The sequence below is a fragment of the Dermacentor silvarum genome, chromosome 6 (assembly GCF_013339745.2).
Source record: "Dermacentor silvarum isolate Dsil-2018 chromosome 6, BIME_Dsil_1.4, whole genome shotgun sequence".
NCBI lineage: Eukaryota > Metazoa > Arthropoda > Arachnida > Ixodida > Ixodidae > Dermacentor > Dermacentor silvarum.
This window is the reverse complement of record NC_051159.1, coordinates 178,291,812-178,307,859: the sequence shown is the minus strand read 5'-3', so window position 1 is coordinate 178,307,859 and position 16,048 is coordinate 178,291,812. Positions and strand designations below refer to the sequence as shown.

Genomic DNA, 16,048 nt, shown 5'->3' with positions numbered 1-16,048 from the left:
CGCATTACAATTCGTCCAGTTGGAGGATGCCATTGTCAACGTTGAGAAAAACCCAACACCACTACCGATTCCGCGCCTCCGACACCGTCCTGTGTATAGAAACATGCCACCGTCCTTTTGCGCTTTGGCCGTCTCATTGTTACGGCAGCGCTGCGACAGATGGCGCCGCGATCGCCGCAAACTTGACTGCGCGGAGCCTATACGACTATAGGTGAGGGTGTAAAAGTAGCTAGGAAAACGGTAACTGGCACGCTAAAGTGCGCCATATTTACAACTCCAATGCCGCGCGAAGCTGCAGCCAGAAATAGTCGCGCACACTTTCGTCGGCGTCTTCGGGCGGTGCCTGGACGTAGGTCTTCGTCCTCAACAGGTATCTCAGCAAAGGGCACAGCGTGGACTCGTCCATCGGCTCCCGGCGTATGAAGACCATCTGGTTCTCACGGTCCGACTCGAACAGGCGATGCTGTGCCAGCGTAAGCTCAAACATGCACCAGCGACTCGTGGAAAACTGGCTGCTCAGCACGAACAACGACTTACGGCTCTGCGCTATGCCACGGCACACGTTCTCTGCGATTGGGAGTCCCGGTATGAAGTCCCGTTCCGCTACACACAAACGGAATCGAAGCGCCGTTGATTCCAGCGTCGGAACTATGTGCTCGCACACCCATTCGGCGTCCGAGTTGTGGTAGGAGACGAAGGCGTCCCACAGAATGCGGTCCGCCGAACGCAGTCGCCGGTAGGCCTTGACATTGACGCGGAGGAAGAGCAGGAAGTAGCGGATGTACCACCTTTTAGTGTACACTGCGTAAGACGTCACCGAGCCGAAAAGAATGATCATAATGATTGGCACACCTATCATGACGTAGTAGTCTGGTGGTTGACATGCCTGTTCGGTACCGGGAGCTGTGTCCATGACGAGGATGTTGGCTAGCCGCCCCTGGCCGTCACTGCAGACGACGCAATCCACACAGCAGTGGTTGCGGCGGCCAGTTTCGAGCAGAAACAGTTGCACGTTCTTGATGTCACAGTTGGTGCAATCCCAAGGGTTGTAGCAGATGCGAACGTTCGACACGTTGGCCACGTCCTTGTACATGGTGTCGTCCAAGACGCGAATCTTGTTACCATCCAGGCGCAAGTTATTTAGGTAAGTCATGCGGGAGAAGATAGGTGCCGACCACGCCGTTATGTAGTTGAGCGCTAGCGTGAGCTTCGTCACAGGAAGACTGACAAACATTTCTGGAAAGAGAACATCGATCCTGTTGTCGCCCAAATGGAGAATGTCCAGACTGACCAGTGGAGCGAACACAGGTGTAGGATCGTGAAATGCTATCCTGTTCTTCGTGAGCCTCAGTGCCGTTAAGCTCACCAGGCCTTGGAAAGTTTCGTTAGTGATAGTTGTCAGTTCGTTGTTTTTGAGCTTTAGATTCCTTAGGCGTTGGAGACAGATGAAAGGGGAGCCGTACATAATCTTCAAAGAACACAGTTGTAAGTTCAAATTTTCAAGCATAGGAAAGTTGCAGAAGGCACGATCAGCCAGGGAATACAACGCTGTCCCTTTTAAGTTCAGATTCGTGATCGAACTGTTCTTCATACGGCTCGATGGAACGATTGAGAAAGATCCGTTAGACCCAATTAGTGCATGCTTAACGCTTAGGCTTTGAAGAGTGTCGATGGAAAAGATCGCTTGAGGAATTGAGCTCATTCTGGACTTTAAGAACGATAGCTTTTGCACGCCCAGAACAGGTCCTAACGCACCATTCGTCACATTTTTCAATGAAGTGCCATAAAATTTAAGGTGTTGCAAATTTGGTGCTAACTTCAAGTCAACTAATGCAAACGCGTCGAACGAACAGCCATATAATATAACTCGCGTAGCGTTTTTAAAGGCGTCCTGACTTTGCAATATTTCGGACAAACTTTCATTGCCTTCGAGGAAGGTGACATTTGTGGCATCAGCAGAGTCCGAGATGACCCCACCAGGCGTCTCAATGTAAGCATGGCACGTGTTCTGTGATTTGTTGTGTAATATGTTAGGCTTGTCAGCCACATCTTCCTTCACCGATAACGGTATGAACACCTTTACGCTACAGCTAATATGCGTATGATTTCTTGCGCATCCTCCAATCTGTGCTGTAATGAGCTCATTAAACTGCGCAATGCGTCGAAGGTTACTTACATCATGAGCAGAATGTGATGATGTTTCATTTCTGTTATGCTGGTAACAACATTCGAAGCTAAAATTGCGAAGAGACTCGCAGGTCCCCCAAATGCGTTCACGAACTGTCCACAATGAGAGGTTGGAGTGCAGCGTCGCAGTAGCTTTTATGACGCCTACTTTTGGAGGGACTTGTGAACTCGGCTTCTCGATCACGTAACACTCGACGTCCGCTTGATTGTAGCCTTTGCGAGTCATTATACAGTCCTGCAGTAGCACAGCTTCCACATATAGACCCGCTTGCTCGTGGCACGGCGATTTCATCTGGGCGGCGACCGCAGACAGCCACAGGGCAGCGAGTAGTACTTCTGCTTGCATACTCTCCTGTGATAAAGATGTAATGATATTACAGCACGCAGACATTCGCGGTAACAATAAGACTCGTTCATCGGTGCAAATGCCGACTCGAAAGACGCACATGAAGTTGTATAAATCACTGCATTTAAGCGGACTGATGCTGATCGCCTATGGAAAGCACAATGTCAGTGGAGACAGATAGGCTCTTTAATGACTGTTGCAAAGGTTTGCCTGGTGCCGCGCCTGGCATGCTACTCCAGGTGTGACTGATGAGAAATGAAATGCTACGCACAGTGTTTTGAATAACGAGGAATAAGTGTTTAATCTGTGTAGGGCAATTAGAGTTGTTATAGAAAGTTATTTAAGATTTCCCGAGTGTCATACTGCCGTTATTCGCAATGTTTCCCAGACTCCTAAAACAACTGCACGAGATACGAACTTCAATTTAGGTGAAAATAGGGAGAAGCTAAAGTGCAATGTGGGGCAAAAGGTTCACTTTTATAGCCCAAATAGAAGTGTTGAAAATAATTACCCAACCCTCGTTTTTTCTCTGGTTTCATGCGTCATACGAGGTTCGTGTTGTTTGCTCTCCGGTGTCCTCGGGGAACTAAGCAAGGCTCCTCGTTTATACTTGAGGAGGAGAAGGGGCACGTTACGGTGATGAGTAGACAAATTTCCGAATGGGTGGGTTGAATGGGCCTTTTAAAATAAATTATGCATCCAAGTGCTCCGGAGCGTAGTGTGTTTACTGTAGTGTCGTAAAATTTAGACCGCTGTCCTTGTATAATTCCAAATACCAATGAGATCAGAGCTAGCGAAAAGAGGGGGAGGGGGGGGGGGAAGGTGAACAGTACGGAAAGTTCTTTTGTGGAGTTAAATACGTGTTGACTAAATACAGCTTTTGCAAAACAATTCCTAATCAAGCGTTCTAAAGTGTGGCGCTGCCGTTGTCAGATGTCCCGCGAGAACTCTGCCTTACGCAAACTTTATATTAAGAAGAAATGGGAGGCAAATTAAGTGAAATGTCTCGCGAAATTTTATCGTTTCTGGGTAATTTACGGGTGTTGCAAATAATTATTGCGCTTGTTTTTCTTTTTCCCCATGCGCGATATGAGGTGCGCCTGGTGTCCCCGCAGCTAAACGAGGCAGCTTCTAGTGACAATGAGGGCCAGGTAATGGGTTATGTGCAGGCAAAGTTCAAAGTGAGTGGATTAATTGACGCCCTGGCAATAAATGACGTATGCAAGTGCTCTGTAGCGCTATAACTGTGCTTACGAGCGGCGCAGAATTGAGCCCGTTGCGCTGACAGAACCGCAAACGCCACTGCAGATCAAATTTACCGAGAATGGATGGAGCGCTATAGTAAATCTCTGTGCGATGTTAAATGCGGTTCTATCAATTACAGACTTTGTAAAAATATTTTAATCATGTGTTAGAACCTGCGATACTACCGCAATCATCTATACTTCCCAATGTGACCACATAACTAGGTTACAACAGGTTTATATCTCGTGTGAAGGGGAGTCATGGTAAGTGGAATGCGTGAGAAAATTTTTGCGTTCCTGACCCAATTCAAAGCATTGCAAATAATTACTGAGCCTTCGTTTTGTTTTCCTAGCTGTTTCCATGCGCCTTGCGACGTTCGTTGTTTTTCTCCGGCGTCTTCGGTGAAATAAACGAGACAACTTGCTTATATTTAGCGAAAATAAGGGGCACTATGGGTCATATGTAGGCAAAGCGCCAAGTGTGTGGAAACTTATTGTGACATTTGCCTTAAATTACGTATATGCGGGAAAGATTTCAAACAGAACAGTCATATAGGAACAACGTTTTAAATTATGCGGTATAATTACGAGAAACTGAAACCCTTTTCGCAACTGCTCGAAAGAAACTGCTTCGCTGGAAATTGCATTCTGCACACATCTTTCTTTTCGTGTACATTTTTCAACTCCTTTATGATCATTGTACTTCGTTGTGTATAATCTAAACAATACCATTGCCTTAACTACTGATAAATTTGCGCTGTACTTAAATACCAAGCATTATTCATTGTTTAATTATTCAAGTTGTTTCTTTATATTTCATATGCATTGTACTGCTGCTAATCATAAAAATTCTCATAATATATATATTGCCAGCGAATACACAGGTTGTCCCACCTATCATGCACCAAGCGTTAAAAATATGCAAATGCCACGTATCTGCACAGAACCAAGGTAATGTTGTTTGCCGTCGCTTGGAGATACTCAAACTATTTCTTGGATACCGCTTAATTCGATAATTAGTCTTAATTAATAAGTAATATAATACGACGAAAATTGTCAATGAGAAAATTGTAGAGCAACATGAAAAAATCACGATACAGCTTTCTGTTGCTCAATACGTTCTAGAAATCAGTTTTTCCGAGCGTGAAAGAAGCCCGCGAATCCACGCGAAATTGCCGCGCGACCACACTTGCAGAACATGCATTTATGCGAACCATATGATTGCGTTCGACCGTCGTCGTCTTCGTCCACAGTTGGCACGTTCGTACGCTCGTGCTCTGCGAGGTGAAGAGGTTTTGCGCGCTATGAGAGCGAAAGAGAGCGAGACGCGTTCACGGAGCGGGTCTCCTGGAACGCGGTGTCGGTGTTGCAAGCTGCGCTATGCAACGCGCAGTGACGGCCGTAAATCCGAGACGCGCTAAAAAAATTATCATCAACATGAGTAATAAGATGAAAAGTTCGCGCGCATTTCCGGAAAATGCTGGGCCAGCTTCGCTGTTTCAAGCGTTGCGCGGCCGAGTGCAAGGTTAAGCGTTTTTCATTGTGCTCTACAATTTTCTGATTGACACTTTTCATCTAATTATAATATTTGAGAAGTTCATTAATTAAGACCAATAATGTAATTAGTCGCCACGCAAAAAGTAATCCGAGTATCTCCAAGCGAGGGCAAACAACATTATTACCTTCGTTCTGTCCAGCTACGTGGCATTTGCATATTTGTAAATGTTGGTGCATAATAGTTGGGGCACCATATATATATATATATATATATATATATATATATATATATATATATATATATATATATATATATATGTGTGTGTGTGTGTGTGTGTGTGTGTGTGTGTGTGTGTGTGTGTGTGTGTGTGTGTGTGTGTGTGTGTGTGTGTGTGTGTGTGTGTGTGTGTGTGTGTGTGTGTGTGTGTGTGTGTGTGTGTGTGTGTGTGTGTGTGTGTGTGTGTGTGTGTGTGTGTGTGTGTGTGTAGCCCCCATACTCGAGACCTAGTTGGCACGCCACTGGAATGAGATGTTTTTCATTGGGCTCTCAAGACACCCTTTCATAAAGGTAAAAGAAAATGTTCCAAGCTCACTTACTTCAAAATAGCCTACAATAGATAGCACCATTCCGCCTTTTGTGGGTAGGCAAAATGGAGATGAGTATGCAACGTGCGGGATCGACATATTACGAGTATCAGTGAGTAATACAGCAAACTTCACCAGCAAGTTTTCGGCACGCTGAGGTTGCCCTTGAATTGTGAACATCGCGGATAGGAACTATTTATAGTTCTTCAAGGCCATTTAGTTTTCCGGATTTATTATTGTACGATTGTGCACCAAGGTATGTAGGGCAAGGTGTTGCATCTCCATGATGGACAATATAGTTCACTATTGTGTCATGATTGCCCTCGATGTTATCACGAAGGCATACATCGTTCAAAATGGCATGCCATGCTGTGTCCCCTGCTGCGTCTGTCTCTCTATGTGACACATTTCCAAAGGCCTAATTATTCTGCGTACTTGTCAGTTTTTTCCAGTTTAATTATTCAAAAGAATCCGTAGTGTTCTAACGAACAGGGTACTAAGTAGGTAGAAGTTCAATGGCACAAGAACAAAGTATAATAGATATGAACAAAAAGTAAGCGAAATATGAATCAAATAGCACGGATACAAAAAGCAAGTAAGTCGCACGGCTGATTAACCTTTTTTTTTTTTTTTTCCTACATCGCAGTACGATCCTTTAGGTAAAGAAATGCTTCACAACACTGCTGACCTACCTTTTATAGCTGATTTAGTCCTGATTTTAGTTCTTCGCGGAGCGATGCGGGCACACATCATTACACCCGGAAGCCATTGCATAAGTAAAAATGAAATCGAAATATATATTCTTAACTATGACTCTCGCAGAAAGTCGCATGCTATGTTTGTATTTGGACATTATCGGGACGCATCACACCAATAGATTCAGTCAGGCTTAGCGATTATGGAAACAGTTGAGCGGATATTATGCAGTTCCGCATTTTCTGAGAAAGCAGCAACAACAATCGAGAAAGAAAGACCAGGACAGGGACCTGTTGAACGCATTCTTGCGCCGGTGGATGGGCAGCGGCAGTGAGTGTCGAGCACACAACTTCTTGCAGCCAAAGCCGAGTTGACTACAACAAAGGTACAACTGCGGTGGTGCTCCGTCGGAGGTGAGCTTATTACGCCTGAGATGCAAAGTGAAGAAAAACCATAGAAAGAAAGGGCCGCTGAGACACTAAGGCCGCGAACATGGAATAAGTGCAAGAAGTATTTGCCAGTGCACAATTGAGAAACCTCCACGACTTAAGAAAAACTGAGCATTGGGGGACCGCAGATTAAACTGACATGAATGTCCACCTCCAGTACAAGCAGGATATCGAAGTAATCGGAAAGGTGCACAAAATTAAGGATGGGGCGTACAGATAAGGCATTCTCACAACTCGTTGAAACGCCTCGGCTTGGAAACGTTGTTTCTGTAGTCTCTTATAAAGTAAAGCGCACCTGCTCGTGACATCACGCCGTCAATTAAAGAAGATATCAGAATACTGCTATTATCGACTTGAAAGGCGGTGACAGAAAAAAAAAAAAGACAGTCAAACTTAAAACGCTCTCTTCGTGCCTGGAGACAGACCAAGTTGTACACTTACCTCGTGCGAGCGTTGCAGTATTCCTTTTGCTGACACTGGCGCGATATCGTCGGGCCTACAAATGAAGCGCAAGCAATGCCTCGCGGATCAGCATCTGTCAGTTTTTAGGCGCGCAGGTCTTCCTCTGAACGTGGTCGAATGCAGGTTACTATAGTGACCCGTTACAAGAAGCCGTGCCACGAACACACTCACGTGTGCGCCGATCTCTCTCGCTTCAGAGGCCGGTGGCGCACCCTCGTTTGGCGCGTGCAACGCCGGATGCGCCCGGTAGACACGGGGGCGCTGTCAGCGCTTGCGGCAGGACGGCACCTGTTCCGCTGATTTGGCTCCTGTGCCGATTGCTTTGTTGACACGTAACAACGACGGAGGCCTCTCGCCGCCTTTCGTTCCTTAAAGACCGGATTGCATCGGGTTGTAATTCGAATATACGCGAAAACATATTTCTGTTACGGGAAACCCCTTTTCCAGCTGCCGTTTGAGGTCTGAGTGGCTGCGGCCGCCTGTTTTTGAGGTGAGCACCCCACGAAATATACCGACCAACTAGAGGCTAACAGCTTCGTTGTAAAAGGCAAGAAAGTAAGCATGCACCCGCCCCGGCAGCTCAGTATCGCGTTCTGCAGTCGAGCATGAGGTCTAAGGTTCGCATCCCCGCGGCGGCGGCGGCGGCAGCCGCATTACAGTGGGAGAGGGATGCAAGAACACTGGCATGCCGCCTGCTTTGTGTGCGTGTTAAAAAATTGGCAGGACGCTTAAACTTCGCCTTTAAGAGTAGAACGCGATAGTGTTATCGGGACTCGTTCGCATCGCATCGTTCGCATACGGCAAGTAGACTTCATTCACTGCAACACTGAACGTGGGAAAGCCAGCTTACAAAGACCAAGCTTACACCGATCCCCTTAAAGTCGGCTTCACTTTTAAACTGAAATGCATTGCTGGAACGACGTGCTTCCAGGGGCAAAAATCTGAAGGACGCTTAAGCTTCGCTTTTAAGAGTGGAACGCGATAGCATTGAAAGATCGCTGACTGCTACTCATGGTTTCCGACGACTGCAGCTTATGTAACCGTAATGGTTACTGGCAAACACTGGCGGCGAACGCTATGCACGTAGGCGAGCTTTCTGGTGGAAACTAGGCCTCTTGTGTGGGCCGATCCCGGAGATAGTGCACAACCGCGCCAGAGAAATTACATCATTTTCAGGTCGCCGTACTTGTTTCGCACTTTTAATATTTCAGTCTGAGAAGATTTAACATAAAAGGCATGTGCTGTGGGTGTTTTGTTTCATGACATTTGTTTGTGGATTGTCATTCTCAAAATTCCGAGGAATAGCTTTGTAAAGAATGCAAGACAAGGTATGAGCAACATTAATGATAGAATGGTGTGGCATACCTAAACGTGGTTGGGGTTGATTTTCTCGGTCGCGGGCGCCAGTGCAACGCTGACGCCGGATTTTCTGCGGCACGGGGCCCTAAACGCTATCGCGTTAAAACCGGCAGACTTGCATCTCCAGGTGACATCCACGTAAAGCGAAGCATTCTTGGTGTGAGTAGCTCATGAATCATGTGTGTGTGTGTGCATGAAGTGTGGTTTTCGATGCATAAATGTCAGCATTAAAGAGCAGCAAGTTATATTTTTATTAATGCGAAAGCATAATTATACGCCCCATTACGCGAAAATCCGTCGTAGTCGGCGTGACGAAAATATGGTACCAAAAATGGCCGACGGCGCAAAGAATAACAACACGTCAAGAAATACTCGGATTGACGTCTAACTTCTTAGGAATGTTCCTGTAAACAAAGTAAATTCATGGCTTTGAAAACAAAATTTGGTACATTTCGGCCTGAGTGGGAATCGAGCCCGGGCCTCCGCGGTGCGAAACTAGCGCGCTTGCCCGACTGCCAAGGCGGTTCCGCGGTTCTGGCTGACTAAAGGTGGGCCTAGTGCGTGCGTCGTTGCAGACGTCACGTCCCAGCCATTTGGCTAACTAAAGGTGTGGCCTAGTGCCAGTGGCGCACCGACGGGGGGGATTCGGAGGTTGTAACCCCCCCCCCCCCCCTTTGAGGCCGACTTAACCCCCCTTTTTTGTTTAACCCCTTTTCTTTCTTTCCTTACGCATTTGAGTGCTGCAACTAAGATGAAAGACGCGCAATCGTCTGCACACTTACAAAAAGAGCATTTTTTTGACAATTTCCCGTGAAGAAATCGAAATTAGTGCTGTTTAGATGGTATTAGCAAACTGTCAACCCCCCCCCCCCCCCCCCCCCCCCCCCGGCAGAGATCCTGGTTGCGCTACTGCCTAGTACGTGGATCATTGGTACCTGAGGGCGCAGCCAATGGGGAGGAGGTGGCGCCACGTCATGAGCGTGTAAAATCAGTGCGTTCATGACGTTCCGAGGTCTACAAACGGTATAATGCTGTCGCATTCCCACACGTAAGCAGACTTAAGTGTCTCTGCGGAATTTCCTTGCAGTGAACTATAGTCAGGCTGGGTATTATATACACATATAATATGTCACGCCATCCGTAGTGTCATGGTGTATCTGATGCGTAGGTTTCTTCTAGTGCAAATATGGATCGAAACGCACCAAACGTCTGTGTACACCAAGCGTGTACACAGAACTGAAGGGCAGGCAGTGGCGAAACGGAAACGAGTGCAACAAGTGTTGTGCATGGCCGGAGTCGTTGAGGAGGTGCTTGCGCCTGGGTCAGAAACGGGTGTTCGCTTTCGGCGGGGCGGGAAACGCGTCCGGAGCTCCCAAGTTATCTGCATCTGCTCTACTCTCGGAAACGGACAGAAACGCGATAGGAGGTGCCCGAGTGAGTCAACGGCGCGAAACTTCGTCGTTCTCTCCCGCAACAAGAACTAACGCGGCTGCCAATTACTTCCGCTTTCGCTAGACATTGTTTAGAGGCAGAAAAGATATATATATATATATATATATATATATATATATATATATATATATATGTATATATATATATATAGAGAGAGAGAGAGAGAGAGAGAAATAAGGAAACTAAGGGAGCCGTCGGAGCAGCAGGATGTTGCGCTCTTCTGGTCATTGTTTTTGTCTCCGTCGCGAATACGCCAACACGGACCTCTTCGGCAAACTTGCGTTAAAGGAAGCCATTTAATTATTGTGGTATAACAGGACGCAAGGCAATGTCACCTATAAGAACAGGACAGGAAAGAGCGTCGCTTGCAAGTACGCTTATTCAGAGCAGACAGGTCCACCTTTTATATGTAAGGAATGTGCCAGCGTGCAAAAACACATCTGCGTCCCGCATTCAGACCGTGATGATGAAATTGCAGGGATGCATGCTTGGGGTGCATTCTAACATACAATAAAATAATTGATGTTCAGCGCTTCACAGAGCCACATACGTATCACTGATACAAATGTCGAATTTCTTTTTCTGATGCACTGTGACAAGGCATTTGTTATTCTGCCGGCTACGTGTATGTTGAAAGACTTGGCTCACACATGCAGGAACCATAGCGAAGGAAAACTAGCCCAAGGTACGTCTCCCATTTCACCCTAAATACGGAGTATAGGAACGCGACCTCTACTATTCTGATGTGGTAGTGGTGCCTGAGTACCAGCAAATAGGCTAGAGGCACTACTTCATGAAAAACTCAGTGAAACCAGTGAAAACGCACTACCAGTGAAAACTCCGGCAGGTTCAAATGGGAAAACTGGAGTCGGCCTCGGTTTTAGAAAATAAGTCAGAATTTGGGTGCAAGATAGCGCATTGTAGGCGCACGATTGTCATCAGGTAAAAATTAAAGTAAAACATTCTGTCAGCGGAACTAGTGTGTGGGTCATTCCGCAAATTTCGTAAGAGAAAAATGCATACACTCCACATGGCGACCACAGAAGGGCCAACCACAGCGGCCGTAAATACAACGTTAGCGCCCAACAGCACGGCCATTTCGGAGATGCGTGACTTCGTGCTCTCGGCTGACCATGTCTCTCTAGCTGATGCTGTTCTGGTACACATACATGAGTGGAATACAGAAGTGCACCGGAGGCTTCAGACAATGATACGTGCAAGCATGAAACTGAACTCGCTTTCCAATGCTAGCTGACGCGCTTTCGAATAGTGAGCCCTAACCGAACCGGTTATACTGTCATCAGAGAAGGTTGCAGCTTGTCCTATTTCCACTATAGCAATGTAAAATGGTTTGCTTGATATATCCAGGAGTTCTGCGTAATGGAAACCGCGTATACAACGTTAAAGGGGCTCTCGGACACTTTTCAAGCCACCATCTTTCTGTTGCAGGTTGCGTAGACTGATGGTTGGAGGTGCCTCTAGCGTAGGTCCAAACAGTGATATCACAATATTTAATATTTTAATCACGCACACAAATTACTACATTGCTGCTGATCGCATCATCGCCCAGTGGCGCTCACCAGAACCATCATCGATCTCACAACTCGCTCCTCCATGATTGGTTAAAAACTAAGTTTCAGGTAATCACTGTATTATATCAAAAATGTCATAAATTAAAAATTGATTGTCTTTCTGTTTGCTGTAATCTTTCATCATCATCATCAGCCTATATTTATGTCCACTGCAGGACGAATGCCTCTCCCTGAGATCTCCAATTACCCCTGTCTTGCGCTAGCTGATTACAACTTGCTCCTGCGAATTTCCTAACTTCATCACTCCACCTAGTTTTCTGCCGTCCTCGACTGCGTTTCCTTTCTCTTGGTATCCATTCTGTAACTCTAATGGTCCACCGGTTATCCATCCAACGCATTACATGGCCTGCCCAGCTCCACTTTTTTCGCTTAATGTCAACTAGAATATCGGCTATCCCCGTTTGTTCTCTGATCCACACCGCTCTCCTCCTGTCTCTTAACGTTAGGCCTAATATTTTCGTTCCATCGCTCTTTGTGCGGTCCTTAACTTGTTCTCGAGCTTCTTTCTTAACCTCCAAGTTTCTGCCCCATATGTTAGCACCGGTAGAATGCAATGATTGTACACTTTTCTTTTCAACGACAGTGGTAATCTCCCAGTCAGGATTTGGTAATGCCTGGCGTATGCACTCCAGCCCAATTTTATTCTTCTATAAATTTCTTTCTCGTGATCAGGGTCCCCTGTGAGTAATTGACCTAGATAAACGTACTCCTTTACAGACTCTAGAGGCTGACTGGCGATCCTGAATTCTTGTTCCATTGCCAGGCTATTGAACATTATCTTTGTCTTCTGCATATTCATCTTCAACCCAATTCTTACACTTTCTCGATTAAGGTCATCAATCATTTGCTGTAATTCGTCTCCATTGTTGCTGAATAGGACAATGTCATCTGCAAACCGAAGGCTGCTCAGATATTCGCCGTAGATTCTCACTCCTAAGCCTTCCCAGTATAAGAGCTTGAATACTTCTAAGCATTCAGTGAATAGCATTGGAGAGATTGTGTCTCCTTTCCTGACCCCTTTCTTAATAGGTAACTTTCTACTTTTCTTGTGGAGAACCAAGGTTCCTGTGCAATCCTTGTAGATATTTGCCAATATATTCACGTATGTGAAAGCCACATAGAGAGGTTGATTGTACTCCGCAGATTTCTCTATTACCTGGTTGATGACATGGATATGGTCCATCGTAGAATATATCTTATTGAAGCCAGCCTGTTCTCTTGGTTGGCTGAAGTCAAGTGTTGCCCTGATTCTATTTGAAATTACCTTGGTGAATATTTTATACAATACTGAGAGCAAGCTAATGGGTCTATAATTCTTCAATTCTTTAACGTCTCCCTTCTTATGGATGAGTATAATGTTGGCGTTCTTCCAGCTTTCTGGTACACTTGAGTCGTGAGGCGTTGCGTATAAAGGGCCGCAAGCTTTTCAAGTATGATATTGTAACGGATGGGATGGATTTATTTACAAGAATGATGGATGGTTAGCGTAGCGCAAAGGACAGGACGGTCATCCAAGCCCAACAGGCAGCGGCCAGCTCCTCGCGCACACTTCTACTTCCTCTTCCTTCGGCTGAGCCGTGCAGCGTGACAACATCTCCTCCATCTTTGATTAAATCGACTGTTATTCCATCTTCTGCAGCAGCTTTTCCCCTGGTCATGTCTTTCAAGGCCGTTTTAACCTGAGAGGAAAAACAGCGCAAAAAAAAAAAAAAACACGACAAGAAGACAAGAAGGGAGACACACACCAGCGCTGACTGAGAAAAGAAAAAAAAAAAAAAAGAAAGAAAAGAAGGGTATATCACTGCGCATGGGCAAAAAAATAGACACCGATTAGATTTGGATTTCCCGCGAATTATGACAGTTCCGGAGATATGTTAGTTCTTCTTCTTCTTTCTGGGGTTTTACGTGCCAAAACCAGTTCTGCCTCAGACAAGACAGACGGAGTGCTGACGCAAGACGCACCATTCCTTGCCGGGATCCGTCACCACCACCATTCCTTGCAATGGCAGCAGCCTCAAAGATTTCTCGGGCACACACGCCATGGTAGCGTTTGCGGATCGTGCACTGCGAAAAGTCAAGTCCCGGGTTACGGCACAGATCACAAACACTGTAGTGTAAGGCCAAGTTGCTGCCAGTACCGGAGAGAAGGCTGTAGGCATGCTCTCTTAAGCGATCGTTTAGGCAACGACCAGTCTGTCCAATGTAGGAGCGTCCACAGGGGAGAGGCACCTCGTACACCACGCCTGATTTATTGCACTGGACGAATGGTGTAACATGGTTCTTTTTACAAGCTGGTTGTTCGGATTTCACCTGGTGGACCTGACGGCAATGTCGACCTAGCTTGTTATAGGCACGGACAAAAAGGCGCGAACAGGCGCGGACAGTATGTACCGACTAGCCCAAGCCTCTACGGTCTTGCCGTTCTAACTTCATCGCTAGGTATAGAAGGGGCCTCATGTATCCTGTTCATCCCTACTTCGAATGAAAGTAGCTTGGCTGCTCTGGGGACTGTACAGGTGAGTATAGAATTCTTCCGCTGCATTTTCTATGTCATCAAAATTGCTGATGATATTACCCTGCTTATCTTTCAGTGCATACATTTTGCCTTGTCCTATGCCTAGTTTTCTTCTCACTGATTTCATGCTGCGTCCATATTTTACTGCTTCCTCAATCTTTTCCACGTTATAATTTCGGATATCCCTTACCTCTTGTTGATCCGTTTCGACAGTTCAGCGAATTCTATCTGACCTCTCGAGTTTGACAATTTCATGTTTTGCCGTTTCTTTATTAGGTCTTTTGTTCCTTGGGAGAGCTTACCTAATGGTTGCCTTGGTGCCTTACGTCACACTTCAATTGCTGCTTCTGAGATCGACCTAGTTATGGTTTCATTCATTACCTATATGTTGTCTTTATCTTCCTGTTCTAAAGCTGTAATCTTTATATTGACGCAAACAGATACGGCCGTAAAAAATTATATATTTACAACCACAAAACTAGGCAGGGGCGCTCGCTGTTTCACTGCTGATATGATGGCATACCTCTGGCCTCTGAGCACAAAAGCTTCTCGCTTTTGTGCGCTCGCGAGCAGTCTTGGCGCCTCGCTGCCTCGTTTTGCACGTTCTTCTCGGGGTGCAGGTATCTCACATCGGTGCATTGTCGTTTAGTTGCAGCATCCTGTTTGTTGTGCGTAGTGGTGCGCTGAACTAAAGCTGAAAAGCTGAACTGAAGAAAAGATACGTTGCGCTGTCCCAGGTTGCATGACCAGCGTCATCACCACACGGTAGTAACCGGAATTTGTGAACATAGAACATGTAATCAACCGTGGAGTGCGAACTTCCGCTACGTAGGCGCTTCGGGCTCCTACCATTGGTAGCGAGGGGTTATTACGCCAGTGGGTGAGAGAAATGGGGAAAGAAGACCGCGAAAAATTTTAGTTTAGAGCATGTATTTCTTTTATGGGTATTTTAAAATTTCTCGACTGAATAACTTCGGACTGCGTACCCCTGTTGCCGCCATTCTTGTTCCACGCAACCCGCGACCGCCAAACGGTGGCTTGAAATGTGTTCGAGGGCCCACTTAAGTGAATTTTTCGTTATACACAGGTTTGCGTTTGGACAAGAGCGAATCACAAAATTTTTGTATTTTCTCTAAAGTGCGGACATCGGCGCATCTATCGGGGATGCCGCGTTCGGCCTACACACGGGCCAACGACTTCAACACGAAGGCAACACCGTGGCTTGTCCGCGGCCAGTGGTCTTTTGCCGGTATTCATATTCATTTCTCTCTCTCTTTCTTTTTTTTTTTAAGCGAAGCTTTTTTTTTTTTTTTCTTTTCTCCCGACTTTCCGGGCGCTGCTGTCTTGCTCGCACGCGCCGTTGGGTTTCTTGCAACACCCCCAGATGGCACTCGCCTCCACGCATATCTAAAACCCCTTGATGTTGGAAAGTAGCGCCACTCTTTATCTACGCCACGACACTCTCGCTGATTAACCTCCTCTTTTTCTCCCCTCTTTCGCGGAGCCGGCGCATCTGCCACGCTGAATGGCTGCGGCGCGCGATACGACCCTGTCAGGTGACCCTGACGTCACGAAAACGAGGCGAAACTTTCTTTCGCGCGCTTTTAGTTCCACCAGCCCGCCATGCGCCTTCCAAGCGGTGGTCGCCCTGCCGCTCCGAATGT

The 16,048-nt window shown here is 46.3% G+C and overlaps 1 protein-coding gene across 1 annotated transcript; it reads right to left on the bottom strand.

The window, feature by feature from the left end:
* Window positions 1–225: 225 nt before the first annotated feature.
* Window positions 226–3,155, bottom strand: LOC119456459 (toll-like receptor 2). Its single transcript, XM_037718260.2, has one exon. It carries the CDS (start codon window positions 2,633–2,635, stop codon window positions 269–271), a length of 2,367 nt encoding a protein of 788 aa, XP_037574188.1. The 5' UTR covers window positions 2,636–3,155; the 3' UTR covers window positions 226–268.
* Between the last annotated feature and the right edge of the window lie 12,893 nt (window positions 3,156–16,048).

Bases quoted from the DNA above. Each gene is read 5' to 3' on its own strand.
- LOC119456459 (XM_037718260.2), bottom strand. From the start codon at position 2,635: ATGTGCGTCTTTCGAGTCGGCATTTGCACCGATGAACGAGTCTTATTG.